Source organism: Myotis davidii, unplaced genomic scaffold (genome assembly GCF_000327345.1).
Source record: "Myotis davidii unplaced genomic scaffold, ASM32734v1 scaffold1115, whole genome shotgun sequence".
Classification (NCBI taxonomy): domain Eukaryota; kingdom Metazoa; phylum Chordata; class Mammalia; order Chiroptera; family Vespertilionidae; genus Myotis; species Myotis davidii.
In genome coordinates this window covers 2,483,290-2,498,889 of record NW_006287910.1, presented here as the reverse complement: position 1 = coordinate 2,498,889, position 15,600 = coordinate 2,483,290, and the positions used below count along the sequence as shown (strand labels likewise).

General features: G+C 48.4%; 1 protein-coding gene across 1 annotated transcript in view; it reads right to left on the bottom strand.

Annotated features, from left to right (window-relative positions):
* Nucleotides 1-13,735, bottom strand: part of XYLT1 (xylosyltransferase I) — a 222,576-nt gene extending 208,841 nt beyond the window's left edge. The window contains exons 1-2 of the mRNA XM_015561297.1: nt 13,694-13,735; nt 1,916-2,002 (exon numbers count right to left, since the gene is read on the bottom strand). Coding sequence (XP_015416783.1) covers nt 1,916-2,002; nt 13,694-13,735 — 129 coding nt within the window. The remainder of the gene's footprint in view (nt 1-1,915; nt 2,003-13,693) is intronic.
* Between the last annotated feature and the right edge of the window lie 1,865 nt (nt 13,736-15,600).

The window sequence follows — 15,600 nt, the reverse complement described above, 5'->3', positions numbered from 1 at the left end:
CAGCTGCCATATTGCTCGTGCCATGTGGGTAATATCTAGGGCACCACTTTCTGCCAGAAGACGCTTCCCTGCCCCTCCTGTCTGACCTGCCTGCCGCAGCTGAATAGGGTCGACTCACACGATGGGCTGAGGCCCAGCACAAAGTAAGATCTGGCCACAGGCTTGTGCCAACAGTTCAAAAAAACTGCACTTTGGTTGGGTTCCAGTGTCTCTTTAACATGGGAAACCAGAAGTCGGGGAAAGACGACAACATCCGACGGCTCCCCAGAGACCAAGAACCAGATGAGACTGATGGAGTGTTGTTTGGGGACAAATTGAATCATTTCCCCAGGGGCGTGGCACAAATGCAGAAAGCCAGTCTCGTGCCATGGCTGGCTGCAGCGTGAGGCTCGGGCCCCCTGGGTAATGGCTGTGACTCTAAGAGAGGTCGCTGGGTAGGGGTGAGCTATCACACTCACAGTGTGCCGGCCAAAGCCACTGGCACGTGACTGCTCTTTCCCATGGAGGTTCTGAAGGGCTGATTAGCCGGTTTCCATAGTGAAGGACTCAGGAGGGCCAAGGACAGACCATAGGGGGTAGTACAACGCCACCCCCAGGAAGTGAGATTTGGCTTCTAGAATTCTGGACACAGACTATTTTCCCAGGGGGTGTTCTGAGTTTAATGAGTTTTCCTGGTGGGGGGGAACTGGTAAAAAAGAGAAGAGCCATCACTTTTAAAATGCCCTGGAAGTTCGCTCACAATCCGCTGGGTAGCCCGGGGAGAGACCCATTTCCCAAAGTGCAGAACACCTACGTCTAAAGGAGTACCTTTCGATGCTTTTAGAGGCCACCCAAAGGAACTTTTAAATTTTATTGATTTAATATTGATTTTAATGTTTTGCAAAAGAAACTTAACTAGCACACCAAACTTGTGATTTCACGGATATTTTTGCCGGAGACAGCGTTTGTCAAGCTTGGCACCATTGGCAATTTTAGGCTAGATAATTCCTTCCTAGGCAGAGGTCCTGTGCACTGGGGGATATTTAGCAGCATCCCTGGTCTCCACCTACTAGTTGCTAGTAGTAACCCATCCTACAAGGGGACATAACCTGAAATGTCTTCAGACATGGCCTATTGCCCATTGGGGGTCAAAGCTACCCCTGATTGGGAACCATTAGCTTAAGATCAGTCTACTTTGAAAGTAAAAAAAAATAATAATTTAAGGAAAAATGTATATTTAGGTGATGTGATAGAACAAGTGTACTTTATGCAAACATGGCTCGGGTGATAGGTGAATGAAGGAATGTGGAAAAGCCAGGCCAGAGGATGACCAAAGAGGCAGAAGGAACTGGGTCCTAAGCCCCTTGAACTCCCACCCATTTCTCTTTCCTGCCAGCTCTGTGGTCTGGTCACCCCTGAAGCCGACATAACTAAAAGTGTATGCTGGGAAATCCGAGGACAGAAGAACACAGAGAAACCCTGAGAATTCTCTCTCCCAACAACGTCTGGCCTTCCTGTCCTTCTTTCTGTGGTGTTTTCTTTCTTCCTTTCTTTATCAAATTGAATTTATTGGCGTAACATTGGTTAATAAGATTATATAGGTTTCAGGGGTACAATCATCTGTATATTGTATTATGTGTTCACCACCCCAAATGAGGTCTCCTTCCATCACCATTTATCCCCCCATAACCTCTTCTACCTCCCATGATGCTTTCAGACACCTGGGTACACACGTGTGTGCACACACACACAATCAGCTGTTGTGTGTGTGCACATGTGAGTACATGCACATGCCGACAGGACAGGAAGACAGCTTTTGTGTCTGTCCAGGCTTTCCGAGCCATGGAGCCAAGAGGATACACAGATGCGCCCTGGAGAACTGATGCAGGGACATCAGTGCAGAGATAAGTGACAAAGACCATGGGAAGGTACTGACCTGGGTCTCCAGGGTGATCAGCGGACTTGGGTGTGGGTCCTGTGGGAAGAAAGGAGAAAATACACATGAGTGGTGGGCAAATTTAACCTACTGCTCCAGCATCATTCAAACCAAAGCTGGGTCTCTTCAGTGCGTAAGCCGCCCATAGGTAAGCCGCCCAACTCTGTCTCCCCCGTTCTGCAAGACACGAGAACAGCGTGGTCCAATCTCCAATGTCTCCCCAACCCCCAGAAAATTAAGCAGACTCAAGTTTTTCATTAAGAGGTGAAGGGGGCACCTGCATGGAGATCATGAAGAATGAGGAAGTGTAAAGAAATAAACAAAGCATCCTCACTGAATATCTCCAAGGGCATTCAAACTCTCTATGTGAAGGGAAAGCTGTCCATAAGAGAATGAGAAATAAACTTGAAAGAATATAAAGTCCCAATTAGGGACAAGGCCACCAGCTTGTGTCTGATCTTGGAAAGATTGAAGGAAGAAACAAGACAAAGAGAAGAGCTTAATTCCTAGTCTGCAGAGCACATTCCAATGGGCTGGGAAGATCCTTTTCAGGAGAAAGAAGGCCAGAGAAAAGTCCAATTCATTCACTCTCTACAAAAGCCGATTGACTGAAAATGCCTGGTGGTCATGTCTCGGGTCATTAAACATGAACTCTTTGGGTGGGGGCCAGGGTGGGCACACAGAAGGAAGGGACGGATGGGAAGGAGGTAGTGGTTTTCAGCTAACAGCCTCCAAGAAAAACAGGAAACCCAGCACATAAAGGCTATTTTTGTCTGCACAATGTTGGCTCTGAACTTAACCATCTTGGATTTGTAACTCTGGGAAAGCAGCCTCAAGCTGCCTCTTACAGAGAATGGGCATGACGTGGAAGCCCAGTTGGACGGTTTGCTTTATCCAAGCAGGTTTTCCAACACAGGCTTCGAGGAAGCCATGCAAATTAGCACCAGCTCACTGGACTGTATAGTGAACAAGAAAGAACACGTGTAGTAATCATGCCATATTTGTCCTCTGTGTCTAAATTATTCACTTAGAGTAATGTCCTCAAGGCTCATCCATGTTGTCACATATGACGGGATCTCCTTTTTTAGGGCTGAATACTGTTCCATTATATGCACATACCACATTTTCTTCTATCATCCATCAGTGGACATTTAGGTTGTTTCCTTATCTTAGTTATTGTAAATATGGCTTCAATGAACATGGACGTTTAGAAATGATTCCACTTATATGAGGAATCTAAAATAGTCAAACCTGTAGAAGCAGAGAGTAGAATGATGGTTGCCAGGGGCAGGGGGAAGGAAACTGGGAGTTGCTGTTGAATGGGTTTAGAGCTTTAATTGAGCAAGATAATAAATAACCTCTAGAGATATGCTGTACAACACTGTACCTATAGTCAACAATACATATTGTGCACTTACAATTTTGTCAATAGGGTAAATCTCATGTGAAGTATTCTTAGCGCAATAAAATAAAGGACTAAAAGAGAAATTAAAACATTTTGAACCCCTACTCTAGATGAAAGGTCACTTTCTGGATCACTCCTCTGCAGTACCTTTACAATGATGCCTATCTATATATATACAAGTCTAAGTGACCAGCCGACCAGCCAACCGGTCGGTAGCTATGATGTGCACTGACCACCAAGGGGCAGACGCTCAACGCAGGAGCAGAAACCACAGGCATGGAAACATGAACAGACTGATGAATCTCAGAGGGAAGGGAAGAGGAGGAGGGCAGGAAGAGATTAACCAAAGATCTTATATGCATACTAGAGGCCTGGTGCACGGACTCGTGCACCGGTGGGGTCCCTTGGCCTGGCCTGCAGGGATTGGGCCAAAACTGGCTCTCCGTCATCCCCCGAGGAGTCCTGGATTGTGAGAGGGTGCAGGACAGGCCGAGGGACCCCACTGATGCACGAATCCGTGCACCAGGCCTCTAGTTTATAATAATTCTGATGAGTATAAGAGCCATGAGCCCAGGGACATTCTGAGCTCTGGTCAGATCTAACTTTTCTTTTAAGATGAAGGGCTCTTCTCCCCCAATTCTATTTCTGAGCCCAATAGCCAGCATTTTTCAATGGTGCAGCTCAACTGGAATTGCCAGGGGAACATCTAATTTCCACATTCCACCCAGGCACTGAATACTCCTAATACCTAGGAAAATGCTGAGGGGAACATTTCCTCCACTCTCCCCTTGGGGACTTGCGAGAATCTTGGAGGGAATATTTCAGGCCTTTCTCTTCAAACCTTTACTAGCTCCTTCCCAACCATGAAGAGGTGGCAGCCATGATGGGGGAGAACCTTCACTGAGACCCTTTTTTCGAGCAAACAGATTCACTGGTCCAGCTGTCCTTCACGGAGCCCTTCTGCCCAGCCCCTTTATCACTGGTACATAGGGAGAGTTGGCCCTGTACTTCCAGGGTTCCCCACGTTAAGCAAGCACACTTGGCAGGGCCCATTTTTGTCTTCAGGAGGTAAGGCCATCGTCCTGGTGTGTGATAGGCAGCGTGAGTCAGATCTGGCATGCAGCTTAGGCAGTGAGAGCATGCTCCGCCTGCTCTCCAGCTCAGAGAAGTCTGTCTCTGTCTCTCCATTCAGATCCCGCCATCGAAATGGTGACTAGAAGACAAGAGGCTGCATCTGAGATTCAAACCTTAGCCTCATTCTCTAAGCCACATCCTTGCAAAAGCACTGCACTGGGGTGTTGGGTGCATGCCCAGGTTAATTAAGTTGTACTTCACAGCCTATTTGGCCATTGTTTGGGGCTTATGCTTCATTGCCCAGGATCCCGAGGGGGTAAAGAGGGGAAAATGCCATCTCGGGCCCCTAACTTCACTGGAAAAGACCTTCCTTGGGAAACCTCTGTTAATTGTGGTGATAAAACCCAGAGCCTGATCTCTGGATAGAGTGATCCAGCAACTCTTTATTTGATGCTCCAAGATCAGAGACCCTATGGGCACAAGGTCAGGGGTCCAAGATCCATTAAAAAGCTTTTGGAAGACAAAAGTACAAATGCTCTCTACTTAGCATGTTAATTACCTTGCCAAGAAGATGAAGTACTCACTGGTGGCCAGTCATTCACACTAGGATTCACTTGTCAACAGAATTTTGCTTCCCCCACCTCGCACTCCCTCCCCTGCGCATTTGAAATATAGGACTCTCCCTACAGAGGCGCATCTGGAGGATTCAAGGTATGACTCCATAGTGGTGAGGGCTCACTTGCAGCAGCATCTTCCTTAATTGGAAAGGCTAATGAACTGGAACCAGGTCAATGACGCTGTCTGCCTAATCCATCCTGTGGGTCTCAATTGGGACTCTTTGCTTTACAGTAGAGTAAACTCCTGTCTGTCAGAGGAAAGGCTCCGAAAGACCAAAGGGGAATTTGTGATGTGCTGCGATGCCACCCTGGAGTGCTTTTAGAATCTTAATGCAGGTACTGGACCAGGGAACCGCCTGCTAAAGCAAGGAAAGCCCTTTCACAGCAGGTATTGCAATGGCTAAATTGGGGAAGTCAAATGGAGAACTAGGTAGGCTGGATTTGTGGTCCTCACTCGCCACCCCTCCCTGTATCCATACGCTCCGGTCCTGTGACTTTGTATTTCTTTGCAGGATATGCTTCTGCCTCCTTTGACCTCAGCCTTGCCCATCTGACTTGCTTTGTCCAACGGGAGGTTAGCAGATATGACATAAGCAGCAGCTTGAAATGTGCTTGTGAGATTGAGCATCACCTCTTGAGTTTTTGCCATCAGCACAAGAACACGCCCCAGGTAGATGCTGGTCCGAGGAGGGTGAGACACGCGGAACAGACCTGGATTCAACCTATAGCTTGAATCCAAACCCAGCCGACATCAGCCATCCCCCAGCCAACCTTCAGACACAGAGAGAACACACAGGGTGGGGCAACAGGAGGTTTACAGTTGTGAGTACATGAAACATGGTTTATTCTTATATTACTATTTATTAATTACTGTATTATTTTCCATTTTTGCCCCAACCTGTGTATTTATTTTAACCTATTGAGTTTCAGGGTGGCTTGTTATACAGTGAGAGCCTCGTTTTATTGTGTTTAATAGATACTGTGTTTTTACAAATTGTAGGTAAGACTCTCTCCCAGCAAAAGGATTATGACTTGCTGAAGGCTCAGATGATGGTTAGCATTTTTAGCAATACAGTATTTTTAATTAAGCTTTGTACAGTATCTTTTAAGAATTACTAGAACATACTGAATAGACTGCAGTAAAATGTAAACATACTTTTATGTGTACTGGGAAACCCCAAAATTCCTATTTCAGAGGTCCAGAGCCAAATCTGTATCTTTGAGGTACACCTGTATGGCATTAACTACTAACTGATATACCTTCCAAATGTTGACTTTCATAGAATCAGTATGTATTGTGAAAACACTCCAGCCTTGGAAATGAAATGATACAGACTCCCTAAGTCTGCAAATATGTCCCAGGGACACAAAATAACTATAACTAATAGCTCTGATTTATCACGAACCTACCATGTGCAGGCTCCATGCAAGGTGTACATCACACCAAGCAAAGGAAGTCTTGACCACCAGGATCTAGTTCTACCCGTGAGTTAGCTTTCAGACTTCTTTGCCAAGGACACCAGACCTTCCACATTTATTTAGATTCCATTACAACACTAATGGAAACTGTCACTCAGAATCTGCCTGTCCCGAGATAAAGATAGTTTTCCGTCCTCTGGTTTAGTCTACACTTGACCAAGGTTAAGGATAATCATAAATACTAGTAATAATTAGTAACTTACTACGGTGATAATTAAGTAATAACTTGTTAAGTTCTTACCATGTTCCTGGCACTGGCTTAACGTCTATAGATATATCATTCCATTTACCCCTTACAACAATATGGAGGCGGATACTACCATTGTTCCCATTGGGAGATGGGTAAACTGAAGACCAGAGAGACTGGGTAGCCTGTCTCAGGTTGCAGAGAGAGTGCTGGAGTCTGCATTCAATCCCAGCACCCTGCCTGGAGAAACCTGTGCTCTGCTGTATTATAGGGGTTCCACTGGAGGATACAGTCCCACCTCAAAGTCACCCTGCAACCTGGACAGTGTCTATCATTAGAATACAAGGCACCACCTTAACAACTACTGGAATTCGTTCTTAGCATCTACCTTTTTTTATGTTTTGTTTTGTTTGTTTGTTTGTTTACTGATTTCAGAGAGAGAAAGGAAGAGATAGAAACATCAATGATGAGAGAGAATCATTGATTGGCTGCCTCCTGCCTACCCCCCACTGGGGATCAAGCCCGTAACTCAGGCATGTGCCCTGACGGGGAATCCAACCGTGACCTCCTGGTTCATAGGTCAATGCTCAACCACTGAGCCATGCCAGCCAGGCAGCATCTGTCTTTTTAAAAAAGGAGTGGACATGGTTGATGGAAATGAGAACACGTGTCATGACTAAAAACAGAACCCAGTCTCTGTGCCACAGCAGGAAACTGTATAGAGTCAGTCACATCCATCCACACCTGTTTACTGAGTTCCAAATCAGTGGCTAGCGCTATGCCTGGCGGGCACCAGGAAGGAGCCGGAAATGAGTTTAAAGTGACTCTGTGTACACTTCTACTCCCAATGCTCACTGTTTAAATAGGAGGCGGGAGCCTGATCACAGGTCCTGAACAAATGGAACTCGTTTGCACCTCGCAAGTCTCGCTTGCCAGACCAGGAAGGCAAAAGGAGACATATGTAAAACTTTCCAGTGGTTCTCAACCTTCTGGCCCTTTAAATACAGTTCCTCATGTTGTGACCGAACCATAAAATTATTTTCGTTGCTACTTCATAACTGTAATGTTGCTACTATTATGAATCATAATGGAAATATCTGATATGCAGGATGGTCTATGGCAACCCTTGTGAAAGGGTCGTTCCACCGCCAAAGGGGTCATGACCCACAGGTTAAGAACTGCTGCTTTAGACAATAAAAATAATAATAATAATAATTTAAAAAAAAAGACCAGGAAGGCAGAATCAAATGTTTTTGAGCCCATGCAGGCCAAAGGCCTAATTTTAACAAGCGATTAATTTTCATAGGAAAGTAGAAGAGAAGGAGGAATGTGTCCACTGACATTCCATGTGTGCGTCAGACATTTACCTCTCCGGGTGGGTGGGTGCTGACCCTGAGCTAGGCCCCCGCAGTTGGCAGGGGCCTCTTCTCCCTTGCTTTGAGGATGTAAGCCAGCATTTGCTCTTGGGTGTGAGCCATGGCTTTGGTGTGGAAGTGACAATCCTGTGACTCAAGCCTTTGGGGCCAGACTTCCCTATGGGGCCTATCAAGTCGGCAGGTAGACAATGGACCCCTAAGGTACCACCCTGCACAGACACACCCAGGAGGACACTTCAGCAGGCTGCACGGCGCATTCTCCCCATTCTCCCCGAGAGCAGGCTGATCAGAGGCAGGGGTAGGAAGCTCCCGCCATCAGGACCTTGTGCCTTACACTTCGTCACCATCAAACACCAGGAGCCTCCGGACGGGCGATGAACCCTTCATGGAGTCAGAGACTGGAAGGAGCACAAACTCTCCCGCCTGCTGGAGAAGCGGCTCATAAGAGACCACTAAGTGGAAGGTGTTTGAAAGTTAAGCCCAAGACCCATCTGGACACCGTCACTTGTGCCATGGGCCTGGCGCAGGGCTGAGAAGTAACACTCAGTCGAAAAGAGTGTGGGTTGGGGGGTGCGGCCTCAGGTTTAAATCGTGTGTAACCACTATAATAATCTCCTCAGGCTGCTATAACAAAAACCGTGAACTTTGAGGCTTATACAACAGAAATGTATTTGCCCACAGTTCTGGAGGCTGGAAGTCCAAGATCAAGGTGCTGGCAGAGTTGTTTTCTTCTGAGGCCTCTCTCCTCAGCGTTGGGAAGGCTGTCTACTCAGCGTTCTCAATTCTCTCCTCCAGGTGTGAGTACCCCCGGTGTCTCTGTGTGTCCAAATTTCCTCTTCTTATAAGGACACTAGTCGGATTGGATTAGGGCCCACTCTCAGGGCCTAATTTTAAGTTAATCACCTATTTATTTTTTAAGTTATTATTTTAATATACTGTTATTGACTTCAGAGAGGAAGGGAGAAGGGGAGGGGAGAGACAGAAACATCAATGATGAGAAAGAATCATCGATCAGCTGCTTCCTGCATGCCCCCTACTGGGAATTGAGCCTGAAACCGGGGCATGTGCCCTGACCGGAAATGGAACCGGGACCTCCTGGTTCATATGTGGACCTTCAATGACTGAGCCATCCTTTAAAAGGCCCTATGTCCAAATACAGTCATGTTCTGGGTTACCGGGGGTTGGCAATTCAGCAGATAACAGCCCTTTAGTAGCCTTTCAACCTTGGGCAAATTTCTTAGCTTCTGTGAGCTTTTCTCATTTATACCATGTAAACAGATGGGACTGTATTGAATTTATTGTCTGGGATCTTTCTGTAAGTGAAAAAGGGCAATAATAACAATGACACCAGTTTCATGGGTATAAACGTGGGCTGTCTCTTGCAGATATATGATCCCCTCCTGTGGACAACGGGTTACCAGTGACATCACAGGTTGCTGTGAACATTAAATAAAATCAGGTATTTAAAATGTCTGGAACATGGTTCACGGCTCACAATTAAACATCCCTTTATTTCTTGCAGGCTTATGAAGGCTAAGACCCATCCCTCCACACCCACACCTACTCAACTACAATTCTTCTGAACTGCAGGGAACTGTGGCCGCCAGCTACACCAACTCCAGTCGACAGCAGCCAGGGGAGTAAATGCAGCTACTCCGTTTTGAATGCTTACTTTGTGCCACACGCATGGAATACCTGCCACACTGCCACGGGAGGTATCATGCTGCCCATTTTCCAGATCAGACACCCAATGCTCAGCGAGGAGAATTTGCTCAACAACCCTGGGCTGACCCTGGGCTGACGTGGGAGGGAGCCAGGGATGGTGCTTGAGTTTGTAAGCTGTCAGGAACTGGTCCCTTAACCAAAACTTACTGACTCAGGATCTCTGGGCAAGTAGCCAAAGAATCTGCTTTTTTACTAAACACCCACGGGGGAGTCTTATGTATGCCGGAGCCTGAGAACTCCTGCACTGTTCATGAATAATGCAGGACTGGAAGCTTCATAATCCAAGGTGACAAAGACCGCCAGTGAGAAGCGAAGCATAGGACCTGACCTCTCCTACCCACGCCGGCCGCCAAGTGCCTGATGCACGATTGGAACTTGGGTGCTCTCACCTGGGGCCACCGAGGAATGCGTGTATGTCTCAGCCCATTCGGGCTGCACTTACAGAAGACCACAGACTGGGTGGCTCATCAGCAACAGAAATTTCTAGCTTCCTGGTTCATTGATAGCAGATTTCCCCGCTGTGTCCTCCCCTGGGGGAATGGGTGAGGGCAATTTGCAGGGTCTTTTCTATAAAGGTGCTAATAAAATTCTCCACAGCTCTGCTAACAGGATCTAATCAATTCCCCAAGGGCCTGTCTCCTTACACCATCACTTTGGGGGTTACTATTTCAGCCTATGAGTGCTTTTGGTGGGGGGATGCATCATCTACTGCCAGGTGCCGGGTGTCTTCTGCCCCTTCCTGCCTCCCCACTATTACGTGAAGATGTCCCTCCCACCCCTGCGACCCTGTCGCCACCCTCCTCTTCCCAGCATTCTCTTCCCAGGATGTGTGACTCTTCTCAACTCCTTCTCCAGATCTAGTCCCAGTTTTAAGGTGCTCACACAAGGGAGCTTTGTCTCCGGGTGTCCCTGTGGAATGTCACAGACAGCTTATCTCCTGTGACCGTGGCTCCTGGGATGCAGCAGGGCGCGTGCACGGCGGGCGGCACTGGGCAGTGAGGGAGGGATGCCAATGACACAGAACTCCCCTTGTTCTCAAAGAGAGGCCGCATTTGGAATGTGAACCCTGGCCAGAGCCACATAGCACGGGCCTTGTTGGGAAAAGCGAACTCACCTGCAAATAGGGCTGCAGGAGAAAACAGAAACCCCACTGAGACAGCTGGGTTCTCATGCTTTGGAGAGATGGTGGCAGATATAGTTAGGCCCATGACACTGGGGGGCTTTTCCTGCTTCTGCCCATCTGTCTGTTTCTCTGTAATATTACAACTTTTTAAGTTTATAGGCGTCTTTACTACATTTTTTTTTAGTCCAGAACCCAGAACTGAACCACGGAATCTCCAAGGGAAGCTCCGGCCCCTGGAGCCGGTCAATCACCCACAGCCTTGAAGGCAGGAGAAACCACAGACACACGGAAACGCAGGAATTACTGGAATGCTTCTTCCACGAGGTGTCTCTCTGAGAACAACGGTTACCAAATGCATGTAACCCTTTGTTCTGTGTGATCCTCAAGAGGTTTGGTAATTCTTTACACAGTACACTGAATTAGAATTCTCGGAATGACAAGTATGGAATGTTCCTACCTGGAGGATGAGAGGCTTGAAAATGAAGAGAGGGTGGCCACTGGTGGCCTGTGGATGACTCACACTGAGGGGTTTTGTTTGCTTTTTGGCCTGCAGTATTAATTTAATATTTAAAATCATCACCAATGTTTTAAAACCAAGATACTTCAAAGGCAAGGGCAGATTTCTCATTTCTGTTTTTAAAAATGGGAGATTTAGCAACCCTGGACATGAGTCCCTGCAGGACAATGGTGCTCCCGGCCCAACGGCTGCTGCCTGGCCACTGTAAGCAAACTGAGTTTGTCACCCTGGCAGTCACGCAATTTGCCTGGAGTCACATGGCTGGTCAGTACTGACAGTGCTCAGCGTAGTCACTCACACTGGCTTCTTTCTGAACGCAAGACATTATTTGAGGTGGGTTGTAAGATCTCATTTAAACCTTACAACTACTCTAGAATGTAGATATTAACAACCCCATTTTACAGATAGAGCAGTGGTCGGCAAACTGCGGCTTGAGAGCCACATGCGGCTCTTTGGCCCCTTGAGTGTGGCTCTTCCACAAAATACCACGTGCGGGTGCGCACGTACAGTGCGATTGAAACTTTGTGGCCCGTGCACAGAAGTCGGTATTTTGTGGAAGAGCCACACTCAAGGGGCCAAAGAGCCGCATGTGGCTCACGAGCCGCAGTTTGCTGACCACTGATAGAGCAACTGAGGCACAAGGAAGAAGCAATTTGATCAAAGTCAAATTGTGGCAAAGCCAGAATTTGGACCAGGGAAGCCCAGCTCACGAGGCTGCACTTTTAAACCACTAAGTTATACTGCTTCCCAGCGGTACAACCACATCTTGGATTCGAATCTCGAAACCACAGCTCCTGGTTCCATGAGCAGCTGGCATGGAGATCACATGCTCCTAATGAACAGACCTTCCCATTTCCTTGTGAGTCTTCCGATGAATTACTTAACGTGTTACAGTAATAATAACCATCTCACAGGGTCACTGTGAAGACTGCCTGAGATGCTATATCACAGAATTTTATTTTTTACCGCTCCATCCCGGCGTAGAGGGGGCAAGCCAGAACTGTTCCTGGAGAACAATGACCATCACTTTACAGTGTCCTGCTTTCACAGCTCTAAGGCGTTCCAGACCAGAAACAAGACCTGCCACGTGCCAAGAGAAATCTGAGACACTCAGCCTCCACCCAGCATAGCCGGGCAGGAGGGACGCGTCCTCTGTCCAGAGCTCCATGTCCTCCTGAAGCTGCCCACCCAGGCTCCGTTTGGACACAAGCCTTCCTGAAGCTCAGAACATAAGCCGAGTCTCCAGCTCAGCCCAATAATTAGCTTTTCCCAGGCACTGGCCGCGGCACCCACCTATTGTGCACCCGCTTGCTATGGTCACCAAGATGGCAGGCGGCCCAGTTGGAACCGATACTGCCAAGTGTCCAGTAGACACTGTCTAGAGTCCAAAGACACTGTGTTTTGTTCTATGGCTTCTGGGACTTCTGAGTGGGTTCCCTGTGCCCCAGGAGAACAGTTCAGATCTGAGTCCCCAAACCCAAGATCGCGGATGCCAGAGATCAACTCAGAGACCAAGGGTAGGTGAGCAGTGACTTCCCTGCATGGTGCCCAAGGTTGAGACTACTAAGCCATTACTTTGCCTCAGAATCTCAATATGGTCCTGTGAGCAGACATTTGCCAATAGATTCCAGTTTCCCTCTGAGATGAAATGTATTTCCATCCCTGAGCTGAATCAAACCCATCGTTTTCTGGCGAGGCAAATGAGACCCAAGATGGGAAGTGAATGTGCTAAGGGCCACACACAGTGTACACCAAACCCGTCTACAATCCAAGTTTCTTGATACAAAATCCAGGGTTTGTCCCTTTTGCCAAAATAAATGTCCATTCCCTCCCCGTTTTCATTATTTCCTCTTGAGCCCTCTCACAAGAGCCTCTAACCAGGACATCTTTTGTTCAAAAGATAGCAGATCCCGGCTCTGGGAAAACTGTGATTCAGCATTGCTTCATGTCCGGAACGTTTCCAAGAGGCCACACACATAGCTGCTGATTCAAGCCGGCGGGGGTGGGGGGGGGGACGACGACCGCAGGATGAGGGGCGCAGGGTGATGGAGTGGAGGACAGTGCAGTGGTTACAGAGGGCACACCCAGCTCCAGGCTGCGCCTTGGCCCAGGGAGCCTCCTTCCTAGGCTGGCAGGTCGGCCTGTGGGGGACACACAGGCAAAAGCTTCCCATCATGAGAGTCAGGGTCAAAGTCAGGAGGTTTCAGCCAGGGAGAGGCTCAGTGCCTCCCTCCTGCTTCCTCATCCTTCCCCTATATTTCTTCATGATAATGACAGTGATGGTGATGACGATGACATAGATGATGATGATGGCCATTATGAGAGCTATCATGTAAGTCCTTAAGAAGCACCGACTTAGCAATGCATGTGCATTACTTCAATAAATCCTCATTCAACCCCCGTGGATGGCTACTAGACTGACCATAGGGTCTGGAAACACAGATGAATTTATTTTAGGCTCTTCCCACGGGGAGAGGCTCTTGATGACATCATGTATTTGCCTGTTCCCAGACTGTGGATGGTAGTATTTGTTCCTAATGTACAGAGGAGGAGACTGAGGCTCAGGAAGGTCACAAGACTTGCTCAAAAGCCACAGAGCCATTTAACCTTAATATTTTTATAGAAGGAACCAAAATGCTTGCATGTGTATGCGTTGGCCTACATGGTATGCGTACACAGTACTTTTATCCCCATTAGTTGCCAACATTTAAAAATTGGGTAATGTCACAATATCCAGATTTCTGACTTTTTTAAAAATGTCGGAAGATCTGGACACGTGGACATGCAGGCTGGCACAGCTGCAGCTGGAGCGGGGTAGCTGCAACCTCCTTAGTGTGGGTACACACCCTCCTCTTGACCACAGCCCCTGCCCCACCCATCTCTGAACCACCAGACATTAATGTTACCCCCAGAGGAAAGTACCATTTTACCCACTGGATAGCTCATTAAACTTGACCCCACCCTCACCCATCCCGAGAAGGAAAAGTTCAGGATGCCGGGACTTGGGAGAAGAAACAGAAAAGCTCTAATAACCCGTGAGGAAGTGAAGCCCTGCGGTCTATTCACTTGGGAGCCTCCACCTGGAGCTCAACAGTCTTGGCCTCTTGGGGGTGGCAGGTGGGGAGGCCTTGGTGCAGAGGGCAGGGCAGGAGGACCTATGAGTGGTGCCCACTGTTTTCTTGCTTCCTGCACGGCCACCTGGGGAGGCCGCCTGTGAACTGGCTGTTTGTTCCTGCCCCTCCGGAAGGAAGCGCTCTCATCGCCCCCGACAACCGACTTGGCCCCAGGAGCCGGGAAAGTGCCTGGGCCTCCCAGCGCACTTTTTCCTTCTGCGAAGGGCAGCCCCAGCACCGCGGAGACAGGAAGATGGGAAGAAAGCACAGCCTGGGGTAGAGCATCCTGTGGGCCACTGACAAAGCCCCAGCTGGGGAAGGGAGGAGGAGGAGGCGGCCGGAGGAAGGGGGTCCGGCGGGGCACACAGATTCTGTACAATGAGCTCCTTTCATCAATGAATAGGGGACTCTCCTCAACTCGGTCTCAATGGCTTTGTTTCTGAAACGACCCATTCTCCACCCAGAAAACCAAACATGCCAGACCCTGTGCCAAGGTCAGGCAGGAGCCTGAGATCCCCGGGCGAGCTGATAATCGGCACCCGGGAGATGACCGCTGTGCTCAGTGCTGCTCGCTGACCCGAGCGCCACAATATCCCCTTTCATGTTGATGCTTTTCCGCCCTGGGGTGGGGGTGGGGGACCCACTCACACACGTGACATGCTTGGCATAACCGTGGGACCTATTCAGGATAGTAAGTATTCCCTCCCTGGGAACTTCATTGAGACATCTGTGCGGAGGGGGCAGTGCAGGATGAGAAGACTACAGAAGGGAGAGGCAAGTTAACGTCTGCAGTCTCGAGCTGACGCCTGATGCCAAGTGCACGATGCGGTGGGAATCAACAGTGAGGACCGGGGTAGCCTCCACTGAGCAGGGTTTCATCTTCAAGGGTTTACTGCACGGGTAGCACATAGCACACGGGGGGCCTCGGGCAGTATTCCACCCAGACGTGTTTTGTTCAGCCCGTGCCACGTCTAAAACATACTACATATGATGCCAACACTTAAAGTTCAGGAGGTCTCATGTAAAACTGCCAAGTTCTGGCATTTCTTAGAATCAGAAGACATGGCCA